Source organism: Neurospora hispaniola (assembly GCF_033458365.1).
Source record: "Neurospora hispaniola strain FGSC 10403 chromosome Unknown B0T23scaffold_1, whole genome shotgun sequence".
NCBI lineage: Eukaryota > Fungi > Ascomycota > Sordariomycetes > Sordariales > Sordariaceae > Neurospora > Neurospora hispaniola.
The window spans coordinates 471,065-490,049 of record NW_026944406.1 but is presented as its reverse complement, the minus strand read 5'-3'; the positions used below and the strand labels follow the sequence as shown (position 1 = coordinate 490,049).

Sequence of the window (18,985 nt, the reverse complement as noted above, 5' to 3'; positions counted from 1 at the left end):
CCCACTCCACGTGACCACGGGTCGCAATTGCAGTAATTACGTGTAACGTACCGCGCAGCACCGTATGTCAACCGCGACAAAGAACTTCAAGTTCCTGTTCAACATTTCGACCAACAACCAAACTCGCCATCAGCTCGCCGCCAACAACCAAGTACGACCCGCTCCATAGTCAATGGGCCAAACCTTATCCGCTGCCAAAATTCAGTTTTGACACCTCACTCGCGTATCAACACCAAACAATCAATTCGTCACAGAGCGGTCTCCGCTCCATCACCGAGCTCAGCCAACCCATCAACCTAGCTCGCCCCGCGTCATCCGCAAACACCCACGACCTCAACTATCTAAATAATCACATCCCCAGCAAGCCGTCACCATGGCCTCACCACCGCACAACAGCTACTCCTTCCCCGGCGGCGCCCGCTCTCCACCACACCTCCCATCCCTCACCACCTCGTCTCTGTCTAAGAAACGCGCCGCCGACGGCTCTGGTCCCTCGCCCAACATGAAGCGCCGTAAAGGGTCCGTCATGTCCGTCGGCTCCGCCCACCCGCTCCGCCAAACCTCCTTCCCGCCCGACGAAGCCCCCGGCGGCGCCCGCTCCCCGTCCGTCGACATAGACGCCATGTCCTACGTCAGCGGCACAGCCCAAAGCGTGGTCAGCGCTGCCGCCAGCGCTGCTCCCACCGTGCCGACTGGTCCGCCTAAGAAGAAGCGTGGCCGTAAGAGCAAGGCGGAGAAGGCAAGGGAACAGACGCCTAGTGTTGTTGGTGCTGGAGCCGGTGGTAAGCCGGGGACGGCGCCGCCTAGTGAGGTTGGTGGGTCGACGGTTGGGAGAGGGGCTAAGAGTGCTGCGGGCGGGAAGGACCAAGGTGGACAGCAAGAAGATCAGGATGATGATGAGGGCCCGACGGAGGTGGCGGCTACGGCGGATACGTTGACGAAGGAACAGAAGGAGGAGGAGCATAGGCAGAGGGGAATGCTGATTAATGCCTTTTCGCCGGATCAGTTTGATCGGTTTGAAAATTGGAGGGCGGCGAACTTGAGTAAGGCTGGTGTTAGGAGGGTAAGTTCATCGTTATTCCTGATCTGCTATGTTTGGGATTTTTAACGCTGACTTGACGGTGACAGTTGATCAACGCAACCATCTCCCAGTCCGTTACCGAAAACGTGGTTATTGGCATGCGAGCGGTAGCCAAGGTCTTCATCGGCGACATCATCGAGGGCGCACGTCGTGTGCAAGCGGAGTGGATCGAGAAGACGGGCGAGAAGCAGACCGATTTGCCTAGTCCGCCGGCGACGCCTCACGCGGCTGCTTCCAACAGCAACATCAACAGCAATTTAGGCGGCGAGGGACCACAGCAGTCGCAGACGCAGGGAAACAGTGCCACACACACAAACGGCGAGAACGGAGAGGGTGGAGATGCAGCAGCAGCCGAGAAGGGCGACGAGACCATGCCCGACGCTTCCCAGCAGGAAAAGGAAAAGGAAAAAGAGCGGGACGATCGACGCGGTCCGCTACGTCCAGAACATCTCCGTGAGGCTCTGCGCCGCTACAAGATGGGATTCGAGGGTGGTGGTGTTGGCATGCAGTTGATATGGCATCAGCAGCAGCAGAACGGTGTCGAGAGGTTTCCTACGAGGACTGGTGGCAGGAGGATCTTCCGCTGAGTGTGTGGTACTAATTTTGCCAAGCACGTCTGCCAATACTGCGGAAGCGGGAAGATTGTGTTTCGGTAACATTCTGGCTTGTTGGCGTTTTAAGGGCATGATGAACAGTGTTCATTTTGTTTCTTTTCTTTTTTTCTTTTTCCCCCGGTCACAGCGCTTCAAAAGCATGGATAAAGGCGGACAGACAGCATGAGGAGTAGGAGCATTGATACCCACTAAAGATAATAATTTGTGATTTTATTGTTACACCCGGCCTTTTTCTTTGTTGTTGACATTGTGGTGACAGTCGCTCAAGCTGTCCTGAGCTACATTGCTGATGATGATGGTTGTCTGGACCGAGTATTTTTAACCGATTGAATGTTCTTTTCTTTATTTCCACCACTCATTTACACATATCAAGTTGTTCAGGCCCTCCAAGTCCCCTACAACTATGATATATCGCCTGACATCGACAAGATAACCTTCAGCATCTGGACTTGTGAGGAATGTGGACTTCCGTTATCTCCCGCTCCCAGTCCGAGAATCCGTTATCAAGCACGGAATTCTCTACCACAGATCTACAATCTGCACCACATGCGCGACGCGAGATATTATCATTTCCCGGATTTCTAGTTATTCAATTTTGACATGTCTTAGTCTCAGTAGTAAGTATCAAACACTCTCTTGTGCCCGCTGTCATGATGATGGCAAAAGATGTGACTGCGCCATGTCGATCCAAAGGTCCAGTCCGCTGCTGAGCTGCACAAGCACAATGTTGTTCCTTCCTCACTTGTACAGTAGGTAGGTATTCTCCTACTGCCCCTGCTCTTCATGGACTCACTCACGCCATCCATGATGTCCCGCACAGGTCACGACGTTTCAAACACACCATACCCCGTTCTTTGCCCTCGCTGCTCATATAAGGCAGGCACTGCAGTTGGAAGGAGCGCCTCGCGCACAAGCCGTAAATTGAACCAGTCATCCCTTGGGGCATTCTCAGGTTCCAATACTGGTCGTTTGGGGCGATGAAGGCGGTTTTGTCTTTGTGCCCCCTCGCCATTGGGACTCTCCCCAATGACCGTGTGCTCCGTTGGCCTGGAAAAAGATTCGGTGTTCTCCAGTCGCGATGCAACGAAATAACCCCGACTGGTTGTGCATGGGCCATTGTAATTTGACGGTCACACCGTTGATTGGCCTGTAGTCCATGACCACCCGCAAGTCCCCGTTGCTTTGGAGAGGGAACTTGGTATAGCAATGATCCTCTCCCCGCCGCCGCCAGTTCCTCCTCTCCTCTGTCCCGGGCTATCTCCTCTCCGCTCCCCTCCGCTCCCTCTTCTCTCCCCGCAGCTGCCGCCGCCGCCGCCGCCGCCGCCACCAGTCCCTCCTCTCCTCTTTTCCGCCTCCCTCCTCTCCTTCTTTTCCGCTGCCGGCCTGGTCTTTGCGAAAGCGTCCTCGCCAGGACGACGAGGACAATGAGAATGATGGGGAAGAGGAGCAACAGCCGGTCGACGTCCTGGAAGAGAGTTAGAACTTCTTTTCCCATTCAGAAGACCGGACAAGCCGCAGCATCAAGGGGCATATACGTCTTCGAGACATGTGGGACCAGCTTACCGGCGGCATTGTTGTCGTCCCCAAGTTCTCGGGGATGTCAAACTTGTCTCGATCCCGCCCGCCCACGGTTGAGGATTTGAAATCCCTTCCAATCCTCCCTCGGTATCCGCAGAAGTTGTTGTGTCGGAGCTGTAAAGTCTCTCTGTTGAGCTTGTCTTCCGAGGGAGCATTCGACTTGGGCCCAGGCCCAGCGGCGGACGAAACGATGGAAGCGTTTGGCCTGCTTCCGGTACGGCATAGCAAAGGCCAGGATGAAGTTGACTGCCTGGCGTGACAGTTGGATAACCAGATTGTTGCCGAACACCGCCAACACATGCTTGTCCGCGGCAATCTCGGTGCAAGTGTTGCAGTTGAAGACGATTCGGTTCTCGTCGTCCTTAACCGCGCTCGGCATCTTGCGGTGAGCGGCTGTCTAGTCCTTGCCTTTTCCATTCTGTGGTTTAGAGAGTTGTTCCTTCTGGTCTGCTGGGGAGGGCAAGTTGGAATAGTAGCCGGGACGATAGCTTGGGAAACAACAGGAGAAACAGTTGCAGTTGCGGCTGGATTGGCGTCAGGTGGAGAGCCAGCGGGAATGCCTCTTGCAGTTGGGGTTAAAAAAAAAAAAAAGGAGTGGGAGCTCCAAGATATCGTCCTGAGTTGGGGACGAGGGCCTGCCCGACTGATCTTCGAAGAGATTGTATTCCCTAGCGTAGTGTAATGTGTTCTCGGTCGATATGACGGTTTGGTTGGGTGGTCTTAGGGGCTGTGCAACCAATCTATGGTGCTCGCGGGTGAAGGGTTCAATGGAGCGAGGTTTGGTTGACTGGACGAAGTTAAGTTCAGAACTGAAAACCCCAGGAGAAACCACCTTAAATACCCGACCGACCACAGCCCAGGCCACCAATTGGTTCCGCCTTAAAGGAGATGTCCTCTCCTACCACCAGGATCCCAAGGATCACTACTTTCCCGCGGGATGCGCTTCTTTCGACGTCCTTCAATCAACACGTGTCAGCTCCTTTGGCGTGTAAGGGAGAGGATCCGTTACGGTCAGGAGTTCCCCATTTGATGGTGAATCGCCAGTCAGGACTTGTGGCATCAAGGGCTTGTCGTCAACCTTCTTGCTTGGTGAGATCTCTTCCCCAACAGGCGCATCCGGCATGAGCTCATCAGCCTTCTCTTCTCCCTTCTTGATGGGGGTCGGATTTGCTGAAGACGCTTGCGAGGCACTAGCCAGGTATGCTGCGACTAGAAGCATGTTTCTCAACGCTTCTTCGTTGTTGTTTGACGGCTCCTGGCTTGGAGGGATCACCTCGGTCGGTGCAACTGTCGCGAGCTTGTCATTTTCTTCTTTGCCCGCTTTGTCAGGAGTCTGGCTTGCTGAGGGTGTGCTTACCTTCCGGTTGCTGGATAGCAACGGGCGGGGATGGGGGTGAGTGGAAGGTAGCGCCCCGGTTACCGTTCGACACTTCCAGTCACTTTCCGGAGGAAAGGTGGCCTGCAGCGGGGAGGCGGGTTGATGTTGATCAATACGTTAGTCCGTCTCCTCTGTTCCTGGTTTCCAGCTCATGAGGTTATCGATCCGTTTACACTGAAATTTTTCAATCTTCTTCGCTCTGTATGCGTCGTTTGCCTCGGAATCCTCCATAGGTATACGATAAAACCCACGGAAGTCTTGTATTGCCTCTAAGCGAGTCAAAGACATATGGACAGGACGCAACAATATCTCGAGATAGATGCTTCCTGGTTTCGTCTGATATGACAATGCATATTGACTCGGACAAGAGGAATCTTGCTGGTTTGTTGGTTACATTGAAGGAGGAACATTTACTGTCGTCCCCAAATTTTCGGAGATGTTGTCTCGGCCCCATCCGCCAACGGTGGAGGAGTTCAAATTTCACCCGAACCTCCATCCCTACGGTCACCAGCGATGGGGTGTCCATCGATTAATTGGGAGAAAACTGGTCAACGTCCAGCCGTTTACGATGGCACGGGCACCAAATCAACACTCGGCGTCAAGTCGCGATTTAGCGACTATGACAAGGGACAAAACTTGTCTGTGCGATGCGAAGAATGGGCCCAAAGGGGGTATTCTCTTACACGCAATGCGTTGGTATGCACATCGCCGTTACCACCCCAACAAACCCGCTGCACGCTTCGCGCGGTGTTCAAGGTCCTCGAGACCACGGTGTCGAGCTCAAGACCAATGTAAGAGTCTGGGCAGAGGGTAAGAGAGAACAAAGGTAGGGAGGGAGGGAGGTACTGGGTATTGTTCGTCGCAAGTCCATTTGATCGTACTCGCTTTGTTCAGGTTCTTGCCCTTGACGCAGTTATGAAGTCAACCTCCAGCTGAGCTACCAACGGCGGTTTTTGTGACTGAATAGGTACCTACCTACCTCTAACGATGATCCACGGTATACACGTGAACGCTCATCTCTGCCCCAAAGCGCGGTGCTTAGTTCCAACATCTTCCTCCTGCTTGATGAAGTTGGCCGCTTCGATTGCCTTCATGTTTGGCAGCTTGCTGTGCAACTCAGCTCTGAGCATGTGTTGAAGCTGCTACTGTGGCCACCCAGATCATGGATGATTTTCAAGCGATGGGTTTCGGCACGGGGATCAAGATGGGTGAGCCATTCATCCAATGTCATGTAGGTAGGTATCATTAGCTGCTCCTACCTCGCAATGATCTCACGTCTGCGATAAAACAAGCAGCAGCAACGCGAGCGCCGGCACTAGCAGCAGGAGTAACACGAACGCTAGCGCTACTTGCACAGCGACGGAACTTCCCTTTGTGGCATAACCAGCTCCAACCCCTCAACGAAGCAGCTACCGATTACGAGTCCGACATAAGTGAGGAGGAAGTCACGGAATCCCTTATCGAGCAGGTCAGAACCTGTACGTTCGATGACGCTACAGCCATTCTTTGGCAGTTCCGTAGGCGATATAGCCGTCGCTTGGCGATTTTAGGTAGACAATATATGAAAATGCGAGAGTTCATCGTTTGGCCGCAACCGGTGGAAAACGAAGGAGTTCATTCAAGGAGTCAAGTTTTCCTTCAAGGTCGAGCGAGGTGCAAGCTTGGCCCGGAGCAGTACCTATGTTTGGTTCGTTTCTGGGGCATTGACCGGGGACCTGACGGGTCTGACGGGTTGAACTGGTCTCGTGGAGGACGTGGCACGGTGGACGACGACGAGAGGACTCTGCTCTGGGCGGATCAGCGGCCATCACCTCCGGATTGGGAGATGGTGGCCGGCGGGGGACGATTGACTGACTCTCCAACTAGGCCGCCCAGGAGTCCCTAGTACCACAGAATCGAGGAGAAAAAGTCTGGGGGAAATTGGTGGTTGCTTGATGAGGGTCTTTTTCAATGTCACTTGGTCACTATTTGTTTTGTCCTTGTTTCCTCCGTTAGTGTAGAAATACCTAGGTACACTACTACTACGCCCCGGGACATATATGCATTTCCTGGCCTTTGAGGCAAGTTGACCAATGATCTACGCCAAGATTCCCCCGCATTACGCCAAGCCGGTCCACTCACACCTGGGTTTCTTGCCCTGTTTTGTCGCCATGGACCACCGACTTCCAGCTGGCAAACCACACCTCATCCCCTCCCAAAGACGAAACACTCCAAGCAACGAGCAAATCACGCTTCTTTTTCTGAGATCAAGTCAGGGCACAACGTTGAAGATGTGGCCCGATACCGTGAATGCGGGCGACCCTGCTGCCACCAAGCTTGAAAGAAGGACCAGAGGAGGAGGATATAAAATACCTCTGGAGAAGACATCAATTATCCGCACATACCACTCCAGGAACAGTCACACCCTCCTTGATCAACAACACGACACGAGCCACACTTGTTTTCCCACAGCCCCGGTACGAAAGTATACACACTAGTGTACACCAATGTTTCTGTACAGGGTGACGTCGCCGGTCGAAGGAATCTCGCATCTGGCTACAACCGGCCTCTGGCAACCAATCGCCGTCAAGAGGTAAACTCCGGATTCGCATGACAATTTCTCCTTTGTGCTAAATCCAGAGTCCATTTGCAGTCGGATACTATGTACTGGCTGCCAAGTCGTCGCAACAGAGTCATCAGTCAAGTGGTGGGTTGCAGTCCAATTTCCGAACTCACAATCGAGACCGCGACGACATTTGGCTAGCTCCGGGTGCTCTTCTCGTTGGGGGTTCTTCGTCCTCGGCTTTATGTAGGTCAGCGGTTTCGGTGGTGTGGATCACCAAAAGTCACAGTTTCCCCTTGTTGGCGCATACATTTATACCGCTCAACCGCCATGTTGCCCCCGTCAAGAAAGGCAAATCAATTTGTATCAAGCCCTCTACACGACGTAACACACGGCACAGGTTAATGTCGGGACAGCAGGTAGCAAGTGCTGTGTTGCCGTTTCGCTTGCCGATTTTCCCAACGATTTTCTGTTGATCGTCGTGGTGGCCGCTAAATCATGATATTCACCAGGAATTCAGGAAATCCGACAAAGTGGACACCCGACCCTTCAATCCACTTTGAATCTTCAAGGGGATCCATTTTGATCATGGGTAAGTGAACCTTGACAGCCCTTGTTATCTCGGGTTGTGAGACAATGGGAAATACACTTGAGCTTGACAAATCTCGAACCTTGCACGCTTCTGGTGTATCCCGAAACCATTGTCACCATCTCCCATGTGAAACTTCAGAAACATGGTCGGAGATATTTATTGCTCGTGTCATTATGCACCGAAAAGGGTGTCATAATTCCACGCCTGGTCGGCTAAGCCTCTCAGGGCTGGTGCCGGCTGTGTGTCTGTGTGCGTGTCGCCTTGGGACAGGCCTCCCCCCTGTGAAACCATCCGCAACCTGCTCCACGATGCCGAGGCTGACAAGTGACAATCATATGCATTCATCCACTTTCCCCAGATTTTCCATCGTCCCGCCCGCGACCTTCTGTCAGCTCTTCCGTCCATCCCCAGGCCAAACCAGCCCTGAATGGATGCAAAATGTGATGAGTTCTAACACAATCGCATATGTCAATCGTCTGGAGATAAGTCCTTATTGGATCAAGCGGCGAGGAGAAAAGGACGACATGGTTACAATCCCCTTTCTTGCCGTCATCCGTGCATCTGAAATTGCTACATGTTAATTCGCAAGGAGCACCCAGTGCGATTCCTCAATCTGCGGGCGAACCGGTCCACGCTGTCCACGCCGGTCCAGGACTGCAACCAGCAGTTCGTCCGGTCCTTGTCCAGTTCCTGGCAGGTCCTGCCTGTCTGCTTGTTCCGTCCTTCCGCCGCCGCAATTTGCCCGGCCGAGATGGCCGATGTAGGGCAAGTGCTCCGCAACACGAGCCAGGGACATGGCATTTATCGGCTCCATTTTGCTTGATCCAGCCATTCATGGGAACATCTGTAGCCCAGTGGAACTATCGCCTCCGATCCAGGGTGCCTGCTGTCAAGCGGATTTTCCTAGTCCCTCCCCCACAACGCAACGAGGACGACACTCGGGGTTCTAGTGTACCGCAAAGACTCGGGCCCTTGATTTTCAACCTTTCTGGGAATTATGCATAGTCTGTAAGCATACTACAACATTCATGCCCGCCAGAAATTATTCCCTATCATTGTTTACGGGCATAAAATGTACAGAATTGGGTATATGTATGTCTGATGATGCCTGATTTCTAGGAAAGTTGAAAATCAATGGCCCGAGTCTTTGCGGTACGCCGTGTGCACGTCAAAAAGTGCGAGGCGTGGAATGTGTGAATACCACCTCTACCGAGAAGACACTACTGTGTAGTATTCGGTGGGCCCGGATGGGATGCTACCGTCGGGCTGCCAGCCACCCCCGTCTTTTACCACCCTCCTTTCTAGGGCCTTGGCTTGGGTCTTGGAAGCCATGGGAGGCAAGGAAGGAAGCTGGTTCGGTGCCGTTCTTTGACACACACAACCTTCCATCAACATAAAAGGGGCGTCATCCTCCCCACCTGCACCTTCTTTCCCTTCTTTTGTCTCTCCACCACCAAAATACACACAGTCGCTTCTGTATTTCCAGCTTCCAGCCGACTTTCGTTCAGCCAAACAACCTACTACACCTAATAACAACTCTACTACAACAACCCTAATTCAAAATGAAGTACTCCGCTGTCGCCCTTGCCGCCTTCGTGGCCATTGCCTCCGCCCAGGACATCTCTGTCATCCCCTCGTGCGCCCTTCCCTGCGTTGACGACGCCGCCACCAAGGTCTGCACTTCCAAGACCGACTACAAGTGCCTCTGCGAGAACAAGGACTCTCTCGTCAGCACTGCCACCTCCTGCGTCATTTCCAAGTGCGGTGCCACCGTCGCTTTGAGTATGTTTTCACCTTCTACATCTTTCTTAAGAATAACACCCACTTATACTAACACGGGATTTCCCTTTTCAGACGACGTTCTCCCTGCCACCGAGAAGTTCTGCCAGGAGGTCCTCGCCGGCGGCTCTGACGCTGCTCCTTCCAGCTCTGCCGCCGCTGCCACTTCCGCCGCCGCTGCTACCACCAGCTCGGCTGCCGCTGCCACTTCCACTGTCGCTGCCACCACTGTTACCACCTCCGCCATCGCTACCGCTACCGCTCCCACCTCTACCGTCTCTGCCGCCCCCTCTTCCTCCAGCAGCAGCAGCAACGGCACCGTCTCGATGGCTCCCCCAGCCTCTTCCAGCCCCGTCAATGCCGGCGCCGCTTCTGCCGGTTACATTGGCAGCTTCGGTGTCGCTGCCCTTGCTGCTCTTGCTGCTTTCTAAATTATCAGATTATGATGGGTGGTGATTGCGTGGTGTGGTGGAAGTAATCTCGATGGTTGGGAACGAAAACAAAGTGAAGCCGGATGAGAATGAAGGTGGTGGTTGCTTGGATGATACCTCTTACGACGACAAAGAAATGTTGTATGAAAGTTTTTAAGTGTACAACTACAAATGGATTTCGTGCCGGAACTTTTTTATCCGAAATGTGACTGTCAAATTCTGGTGCGGTGGCTAAGTGGAAATATGCCGAGGAGTTCAAAAAACTACTCGTTCGCCGAAAAGTAGGTAAACGAAAACAAAAGTTCAAATTACCAATGCGAAATCCCGATCAGTTGTCGCGCATTCATCGTTGAAACACAGAAACAATTTTCAGGAATCATAAACAAGCGCACAAGCGCCTCAAGAGCGTTTCAAATGACCCCAAAACAACGTCTCAATAGCGCCTTCTCGAAAAGTCAAATGCGGACTTAAATTAAACCACACGTCGATACCGATGTCATGTCTGCCTCATTTCTCCCAGCTTCAAACACCCGCCCCAAGTCCGTCTGAGCCGTGATCCTTCCTTCCTTCCTTCCAAAAAAATGGATCCATCCATCTCTGCGGCTCAATGCCGCCTTTTCCCTTTTTTCCTCCGCCCCCTGTCGGGTCCATGTCAGCAGCCAGTGCATGGCAAGGTCAAGCATGCATGTCGGCCGATGGATGATGCATGGGAAGATGTACTGTGTACTTGTACACCACACCTGTAAACTTCATTGACAGGTGGCAGTCACAGGTGGCAGACAAGGCAAATCCAGACTGGAACTGAAGCATGCCTGCTATTCGCCTGGGTACGGATTCTCAACGTCGCTTGGTTGTTGTTGTTCGAGCGATTCTGATCAAGGTTTTTCATTGGGATATTGAGAATTGGGCAGATAGATGATATGGAACTGCCCAAGAAAACTATATGTAACGAAAGAGCAGGAAGTAGAGAGTTATATAGTAGGTAGGTAGGTAGGTAGGTAGGTACCCTAGGTACATATGTCAGTTGGGGTGAAGGTAGGTAGGTAACGTGAGCGAGCGAGCGAAATGGAAGCGGTTGCGCAGCATTTTCGCCCCCCCCCCCCCCCCAAAAAAAAGACTCAGCCACTTTCATGTCCATTTCTTTTTGTTTTTCGGGTATGTAGTGTACTTGACAGGTAAATTTTGGGTGGGTTACCTCTGAGCGGATCAATCTGTCGTGGATCTTTGGATCTTGGTACATCCCGATTTCTCTGGTTGTTACTGCCAGTGTAATTCCTGTAATTGTACACTACATAGGTACCTACGGTGCGTTGCCTGACGGTTGATGCATCGGGGATCGCTTGAACGGTGAAGAGTGCATACATACAGTGCATGTATAATTTTTACGAAGTGGTATTGTACAGTATTGATTGGCCCGGGGTCTACCTAATGGGGCAGGTGGCATGATGGGTTGTGGTTGGAGACTGAGTGAGATGTTGGATTTTACGTTTTGGTTTTGCACAATGAGCACAGTACACTGGTGTATAATTAAAGACAGCTGAACAGGGTTATACCAGAGTCAAAAGAGATACATGGGAGAAAAGGAAGAAGAAGAAGAGCAGGTGGAACGAAAAATTGCGAGAGATCAACAAAATGGCAACATTGAAATGCCTAGGTACTATTGTTGAGTGGATTGAGGCTGAGTGGCCCTCCTTCAACTCGGAGAAAAAGCTGTACGACATTCTCCATTACCAACTGAATATAAGCTTCACCTGTTACGCAAATCTACCGCAAAACTCCAGTCCGACCCGAAGAAGTGTCGTCGTAAGCTCAACAACCCGGTGGAGGGGAACAAAGACATGTTTAGTTGTCCTACTTAAGATGTGGACATGTCGATCAGTCCCGCCAAATTCGTCCAACGCCACCGACGAGCACCGAGTCCATTGTCTGCGTGGCATAGTGTACACACGGCTTTCCTAGCATTTTGCGCCGCATATGTCGGCTTGGCGGGACCGACGGGACACGAATGTAGGTACCTACCTCTACGTACACTAGGGTACTATGTTAGGACTGGATTTTTGTCCTTGTTTTTCAGGATTCAGCCTCGGGTGAGGTGGCGTGTTGAAACATTTGATCTTGGAGAACAAAGGGCATATGAAGACGGACTGGGGAATCGCATGCATTCACTGGAATGGAAATTAGATTTGGATTGGGAGATGATTGAGACAATTGGACGGATGTGGCTTGTGGCGTTTCTGGGGAACATAAACCATTAGTATTTTGGGGAATCGATTGATACGTCCCTCCGTTGCAATAAGTGTGTTACATAATGATGTATGCCCATCCACGTGGATGCAGACTTGCAGACACGAATTGAAAGTGAAATTGACTCGTTGAGAGTCGCTCCAGGAAAGCACGATCTTGTAGATTAGAGGTGTCGTTGTGCAAAGAAAGGACTTCACTTTGAATAGAAAAATCCGCAAACGTGAGCGGGAATTAGATCAGAAAGTATCCCCAAACCCCGATCCTCTTCATGCTATTACCACCATCCATCCTCTCTACCATCCAGCTGCAACGCAGTAATTTCCAGTACCACACCAATGGCGCAAGGTGATGTCACATTCGCAATAGAAGCATTCCCCAAGAGGAAAGTAAATCGAGCGCGCTTCGATTCGATGCATGACAAGCGCCAGACCGGAAGTATGTATAGAAAAGGGGGGATGTTGTGTTATAACGCCAATATATATAGGGGTGTGCAGTAGTGTACCTACGTATGTACACGTGTAGTGGTGAAAGGAAAAGAAAAGAAAATGGTACCCTACTTGGTTATGTAAATTCAACGGTTGAAGTCTGCCGCCGAGATGTGGATGGATGGTTGGATTGCGGGACACAAAGACCTCGCAGGACCTACTGTACGGAGTTAGTTGCGAAGGATGGGGAATGAGTGTACCTATGCATGCATTGCTGAATGGACGGGAAAGTGCAAACACCACACACAAGAGACGGAAAGTACCTACCTTTGGGTACCTACCTAGCGGAAAACAAAGTGCATTAATCGGCTGGTCGGGCTTAATGCGGCTCTATACCTCTACATAATGTGTTGATCGTTAATCGCAAGTAGCTGGGTTAGGAGTTGGACAAGAAAATAGCAGGATTACTTGGGTAGGTATTGTTGTGAGCTTTTTACACTCATTTTCCGTGCCATTTTGCTTGCGGACTGAGGTTTCTCACACACGTGATAAAAGGACATAAAAGGATCAAGAGGACTAGAGATGCTCTATCAAAAACCAAGAAGTACTTTGAGTATGTAGAGGTAGGTACACAACGTAAGAGTAGGTGCCGTACAAATGACACGGATATCGCGACATTAGTTTCACTCAACAAAAAAAGAAAGAAGTGATCACGTAGACAGAGTACGTATAAAGCTCTAAACCTAAGAAGAGGAAACTAATCGAACACCGGATGAAATTATGTTCCTCGCAGCGGATAGGCTGGTATATACCCTACCTACTTTTCTTCCCTGTGAGTAGTTAAGAAGAAATAGAAGAAGACAAAAAATATGTTGTTAATCGATGCGATGCAGAGAGAAACGAAGGAAAGCTTCAGGACCATCTCTCTCTCTTTATCTCTATTGTCCTCAACTAGGTCAAGGTACGCTAGGTCAACAGATGCAAATCACCCTTTGTGTAGCGAATTAACAGAGATGAAGCGGAAGGAACATAAAGGGTTCTTGTCATTTGACGGTTAACAATCTAACCTGCCGGGTCAAATTGAAAGAAGCGGAAAGTATAGCCTGGATACTTACCAACCAGCAAGAAGATGCCCGCTTATGTTCCCCCGGAGAGAGAGACTACCTACCTAACGACTCAAGCGACATACTACCTCTATCTAGGCAACATGTGATCAACGATGTATGTAATCTGAACTCCCAAGAACTTATCGCCATCGCGAATCTCAAGAGGTTGGTTGCCTTGGAGGGCTGCAGGTGTTCAGTGACTGGGACGGGCAAAGCTTCGACATGGATCCAAAGCAAGCCTGCCTCTTCGGTATCAGTACCCGTCCGGTGCGACAAGTGACTTGCACTACTTGACCCATGCTGAGCCGAATCGTGACACCCTGGGATTAATGCTGGACATTGGCACGGAGCTGACTGGCATGGAACCCAGTATATATTTGTAGATGATCGGGAGCAACGTCAAGGAAGTGGAAAAACGACGTGCCGTGTTTAAGGTTGGGGACAAAGGACAATGATCAGTCATGTCAAGGTACCTCTAGGTATAAAAAGGGCCGCTCCCCTTTCCGCTGTGTATCCCTCTTAATTGAGTTACACATCTTTAGCTCGGCTTCCAGCATTGAGCCATTACACAACATTCAGTTCAAGATTGGACAGCGGAGGCAGAACATAATCACTTGAGGTTGATCAATAAGAATGAAGAGAAAAACAAACAAGGACTGGTCCCGCTCGGATTATCATACTACGCTAGGTACATCTTTTCCCGGCTCAACTGCCGTCAACACATCAGGCCAGCCAGATAAACCCCACATCATCCACAACGAGGATCTGCGACCGACAAGTGACATCCCTTTAGGCACATCCTTAGGTAGGCAACCGTCTATCGACACCACATTGCCGGTCATGAGCTCAGCCACGACACTCAGGCGGTCAAGCGCACCAGCTTAGCAATCATCCCAGCAGCTATCCATCAAAGACGCGAACGAACGGAGACACTGATCTAACAGACCAGCAGACAGCACTCAAACAAGCACAAGCAGAACGAACAGGCAGGCCACACAGGCGCAACAGACAGGCAAGCCATGCAGGCCAAGCACAGCAGACTAAAGGAAAGCTCAACGATCGCTAGGGCTACCAGGATCTTTGGAGCTTCCTCCAGCACTAGCACTACCAGCACTGTCTCCGGCGGACCTGACGCTGCTACGACCAGAGTCAACACCGGAACCCAACGCTGAACCTGAAACAGATCCCGAGCCAACAGAGACAACGGCAGACCCGGAACCCGAGCCGGAGCCGGAGCCGGATCCCAAGGCAGTACCACTGGTGAATCCGTTGGAGCCCGAGGTCGAGCCACCGCCGATCGGACCAAAGGTTCCGTTGTTGCCGGCGAGTCGCTGCTGACGAGTTGGAAAGCCAAAACCGGGCGGTGCTCCGCGCATCGAGCCCGGGGTGCCAAAGATGGTATTCGGGTTGCTGTGCTGATGTTGATGATTCTGACCATGTCTTAGTGCAAGTCTTTCGCGTTCAAGTCTCTCACGCTCATCTTCATCTGTGGACTCGGTAAATCCTGAGATGTCACTAAGCATCGACGAGGATCTGCCTCTTGCCCTGCGATGCTGAGCCGGAGTGCCGATAGCCGGTTGCTGGGAATGCTGTTGCGGCTGAAGGGGATTGCTGAAGGGTCCTCCGATCGGCGGTGGGGGAAGAAGAGCTGCTGAACCAGTCTGGGGTCCTAGAGACGAGGAACCAGATGCCGCGGCAGTGGCTGCGGGCCAGAGAGTCTGAGCCGGCGAGTGGGCAAAAGTGCTATTACCAGCTGCTGCAGTGGCGGTAGGACCAACAGGAGGCATTCCCCAGCCAGTGCTCGCATTATTTGCTTGCGGATACTGACCGCCAGCAACAGCCGCCGCATGGCTGTACGCCATATCCTCCTGCACACTAGACAGATACGCGTGGATCTGGTTGCTCAAGTCGGTGATCTGTGCCTGCTTCGCCATGTTCATGCTTTTAACAGAATTGATGCGATCAGTGAGATGCCTCTCGGCCGTGGCAATGTCTGCTTCGAGAGTGGCGCGGTTCTGGCGCCGGCGTTCAGCTTCACCAAGGCCCTGAGCATTGGCATCCGTTATGCGCTTGTGCTCTTCCTTGACCTTGTTGATGCGGGATTCAATCTTCTTGTGCTTGGCTTGCAGGCTGGTTTGCTCATCTTTAAGGACCTTGACCTCGGACTCGAGCGTGGCTTTGAAGCTCTTGAATGCAGAGCGGGCTTCCTCATAGCGACCCTTCTCGGACTTCCAAGTGCTCTGTTTGGAGCGATATTCTGCAAGTAGTTCCTCGGGGATGGATTCAAGCTCCTTGAGTTCGGCTTCCAGCTGCGCAATGGCCTCCTCGGCTCGCTTCTCCTGGATCTTGTTCTGGGCCACTTTTTGCTTGAGCTTGTCATCATCACCTCCCGCGGACTGGACAGCTGCCGTGAGTTTCTCAATCTCCTTCTTGGCAGCGTTCACTCTACGGTTGTTTTCCTTGCGCGCAGTCTTGAGTCGGGCCTTTTCGTCAGCCAGCTTGATTTCGGCAGCCGCAATCGAAGCCCTCAGGGTAGTAACCGGAGAGTCGTGGCGAACGTTATCAACGCGCTGGTTAGGAGGTGCTGCCTTTGCGGGTGCCTCGGGATCTCTACTCTTAGCCTGGACGGTCCTGACATTGGCCTTGTAGATAACCTGGTCGGTTCGAGTACTGACAAATTCGCATGCATAGTTGGATAAGGGGGTAAGTCCATAGATGTCGCCTGTCCAGCGGGTGCCTTGGTGCTTGTCTTCTTCGGTGCCTTCGATGGGAATGATGCGTGTCGGTTGCCATTTCGCGTTGTTGACTCGGACATAAAAGGGTTTGGCGATGCTGACGCCAGGGGTTCCAGCCTCATCAACGGTTTCGTCATCAGGAAAGTCGGGAAAGTAACTGGTGTTGAAGCAGACTTCGTCGCTGCCAATGTAACAAATCCAAATCTGTTCCGGCTGTGTATTAAACGGCGCGTTCCCCAAGTTGTGGATATCCGTAGCGTTGCTACCGGCTGATTCGGAAGCCGCATGGGAAAGCTCATACTCCTTCACCATGACAATTTTGGTGCTAGCCAGGGCGGCCCAGAGAGGCTGTCGTATCCTCACTTGGGCGCTCTGCTTTCGTCTCTTCTTGTTCGAAACAGTACCCGTGCTTGTTTGCAGATGGGCGTCGCTATCAGCTGCCATCAGCGCCGCGTCGGAGCAGCTGTCTGAAAACGACACCGTCTTGCCGGCCTCCGGATCCAGTTGACTCTGTGACTGCAAATCTCGTCGTTCCCTGCGTAAATACCACTCCCGAATGTACCGTACCAGTCCCTGTGTAAGAATATGTATAGCCAAAACGCTTCTAACCCAGCCATATGGACCCTTTTTCTCGAAAGCGCGTACAGTGTGTTCGATAGGATCACCATGACTGGTTGGAAAAAAGCGATTCGTGCCAAAGAGGGTACTCAAATGGGTGAGACCATTCCACCTAGCCTGTCTCGTCCATTGGGAAGCCGTAATGATGGCGACGCAGAGGAAGATGCTGTTTGACGTGCTAGTCCTTGAGCTTCCGCCTCCTCCGAGGGTAAGGGATATAACAACCTGGGCTAAATCCAATATGAATTGCTGCATGGGGGCCCATAGGAACAGCCAGATGCCCAACACAGCCACGTCCATACAGACCAGCGTCGTGAGCGAGGGCGTGCCCTGGTTCCCATCAAAGATGTCGGCAATGGTCAGCCCGGAACTAGTGGTAACAGGAGGGACAAAGGTCAAGAGGGTGAAGAGCATGTAGACAATGGCGAGGAAAGCTGGAGACAACTGCATCAGGATGATGAGGATGGCGATGGTATCGTAGATCGGGCAGGACTTGAGTACGGTCAGGGCATATTCGACAGGACCGGGGTCACGGTGAACGTTTGTGTTCTTGGCATCGTTCACATTGATCTGACGGTGGTTTTCCTCGTGGGAAGACTGCAGGGGCGGAAAGGCGAGCGACTCGGCGGACTCTGACTCGGAGTAGGCGCCGCCCAGGGAGCCGCGGCGCAGAGACTCGGCGGCCATGGTGGTGTTGTTGTCGTCGGACAGGGCGGGGAAAGCATTGGCAGCAGTCGTGCTGTTGTTGTTATTGTTTTGTTGGGGGACGGCTGCGGTGGGGACAGCATTATCGACGACAGCAGCAGTAGGGCGTTGATCGAGGGCGGCGAGCTGCTGGTGACTTCTTTGATGCTTGGGAATGCGCTTGCCCGGGCCTACAAGGCCACCTTCATGTCTTGTGTCGCGCTGGTTGTTCGCACCCTGCTGTCGCTTTGCGGATTGGGACACGCGAGGCATACGCCTATGCCGACTCAGAAGCGTGTTCTGAGCCAGCCGGGATACCGGTCGGGGACTGGAAATGTCGACGTGGTGGTCGTGGTCAAGGTCGGGACCGAAGGGGTTCTCTCTCTCGCCGGACGACTAGCTCGTGGTCGTGCCTGAGCCTCCCTCGGCGGACTGGCGTGGCGGCCTGCTGTGAGGGAGCGGTCGCCAAGGCCAGGAAGACAGATGGAACTCGAGATGGTGCGGGAAGGGCATAAAGGTGGACCGCAGAATCGCTATATGCTCTGGTCTGATTTGCCCATCGGGAAGCTGGTCTTTTGGGGAACCAAGTCTGGTGTCGGCTGGCTCTTTTTCTTATAATTTTCGAGGGGGGGCAGAGCTAGCCGGGTGGCGGGCGACGGCGAGCGCAAAGTGTCTATCGAATATCAAGTCTTTACTGTAGATAGGTACGTATGGTCGATACAATGTTCTCTCTTAAGCAAGCTGGCGCCGGCCAAGGTGGGATTCCAGGAGAAAAGCGGATTTTTGAACAGAGGTTTTCAACGGACCAGACACAGACACGGGCGGCACAAGGCGAAGGAACTGTCAAGACGGGACCCGACTGGGATGGCAGGCAAGGAAGGGAACCAAGCAGTGGACAAGAAACAAGGGCCTTTTCTCCAGAATGGCAGGTCCGCACCCACCGAGGACAGTGTGGGAAGGAAGAAGTCAGTCTCGTCAGTGTTTGGCTCACAGGCTCACAACGCTCTTTCTCTGGTGGAACCTCGCCGTGGATGCCGGGCGGTGGGGAAGTCGTGTGCCCCCAAAGAAGCCACGGGGAACCATGTCTTTTGCTGAGGTGGGAACTGAAAGGTACCGTCAAGTCTTTGTCTCCCACAATTGAACACGTTTTGCGATGCAAGGTACGCGGCAGTACGTGA

At 52.4% G+C, this 18,985-nt stretch overlaps 6 protein-coding genes across 6 annotated transcripts; 4 read left to right on the top strand and 2 right to left on the bottom strand.

Moving 5' to 3' along the window:
- Positions 1–77: 77 nt before the first annotated feature.
- On the top strand, positions 78–1,847 carry B0T23DRAFT_2273 (hTAFII28-like protein conserved region-domain-containing protein). Its single transcript, XM_062833817.1, has 2 exons — positions 78–1,063; positions 1,129–1,847. The coding sequence occupies exons 1-2, from the start codon at positions 374–376 to the stop codon at positions 1,666–1,668; spliced, it is 1,230 nt and encodes a 409-aa protein (XP_062696463.1). The 5' UTR covers positions 78–373; the 3' UTR covers positions 1,669–1,847.
- On the bottom strand, positions 1,848–3,652 carry B0T23DRAFT_433772 (uncharacterized protein; the record flags this gene model as incomplete). Its single annotated transcript, XM_062840466.1, has 4 exons — positions 1,848–2,276; positions 2,493–3,160; positions 3,259–3,387; positions 3,434–3,652. 4 exons carry the CDS (start codon positions 3,650–3,652, stop codon positions 2,132–2,134), a joined length of 1,161 nt encoding a protein of 386 aa, XP_062696462.1. The 3' UTR covers positions 1,848–2,131.
- Positions 3,653–5,164: 1,512 nt separating this feature from the next.
- Positions 5,165–6,536, top strand: B0T23DRAFT_433768 (uncharacterized protein; the record flags this gene model as incomplete). The annotated part of the gene is made up of 4 exons (XM_062840465.1): positions 5,165–5,442; positions 5,619–5,859; positions 5,901–6,129; positions 6,202–6,536. 4 exons carry the CDS (start codon positions 5,165–5,167, stop codon positions 6,534–6,536), a joined length of 1,083 nt encoding a protein of 360 aa, XP_062696461.1.
- A 385-nt stretch (positions 6,537–6,921) lies between these two features.
- Positions 6,922–8,608, top strand: B0T23DRAFT_409039 (uncharacterized protein; the record flags this gene model as incomplete). The annotated part of the gene is made up of 6 exons (XM_062839358.1): positions 6,922–7,115; positions 7,152–7,223; positions 7,444–7,544; positions 7,804–7,878; positions 8,375–8,451; positions 8,483–8,608. 6 exons carry the CDS (start codon positions 6,922–6,924, stop codon positions 8,606–8,608), a joined length of 645 nt encoding a protein of 214 aa, XP_062696460.1.
- Positions 8,609–9,154: 546 nt separating this feature from the next.
- Positions 9,155–10,314, top strand: B0T23DRAFT_348562 (uncharacterized protein). Its single transcript, XM_062836015.1, has 2 exons — positions 9,155–9,567; positions 9,640–10,314. Exons 1-2 carry the CDS (start codon positions 9,348–9,350, stop codon positions 9,993–9,995), a joined length of 576 nt encoding a protein of 191 aa, XP_062696459.1. The 5' UTR covers positions 9,155–9,347; the 3' UTR covers positions 9,996–10,314.
- Positions 10,315–13,442: 3,128 nt separating this feature from the next.
- Positions 13,443–17,810, bottom strand: B0T23DRAFT_400557 (uncharacterized protein; the record flags this gene model as incomplete). The annotated part of the gene is made up of 5 exons (XM_062838498.1): positions 13,443–13,477; positions 14,945–15,686; positions 15,720–15,815; positions 15,858–15,887; positions 15,924–17,810. 5 exons carry the CDS (start codon positions 17,808–17,810, stop codon positions 13,443–13,445), a joined length of 2,790 nt encoding a protein of 929 aa, XP_062696458.1.
- Between the last annotated feature and the right edge of the window lie 1,175 nt (positions 17,811–18,985).

Bases quoted from the DNA above. Each gene is read 5' to 3' on its own strand.
- B0T23DRAFT_2273 (XM_062833817.1), top strand. From the start codon at position 374: ATGGCCTCACCACCGCACAACAGCTACTCCTTCCCCGGCGGCGCCCGC. The intron at 1,064-1,128 runs GTAAGTTCATCG...TGACGGTGACAG, and splicing joins GTAAGGCTGGTGTTAGGAGG to TTGATCAACGCAACCATCTC.
- B0T23DRAFT_348562 (XM_062836015.1), top strand. From the start codon at position 9,348: ATGAAGTACTCCGCTGTCGCCCTTGCCGCCTTCGTGGCCATTGCCTCC. The intron at 9,568-9,639 runs GTATGTTTTCAC...TTCCCTTTTCAG, and splicing joins CGGTGCCACCGTCGCTTTGA to ACGACGTTCTCCCTGCCACC.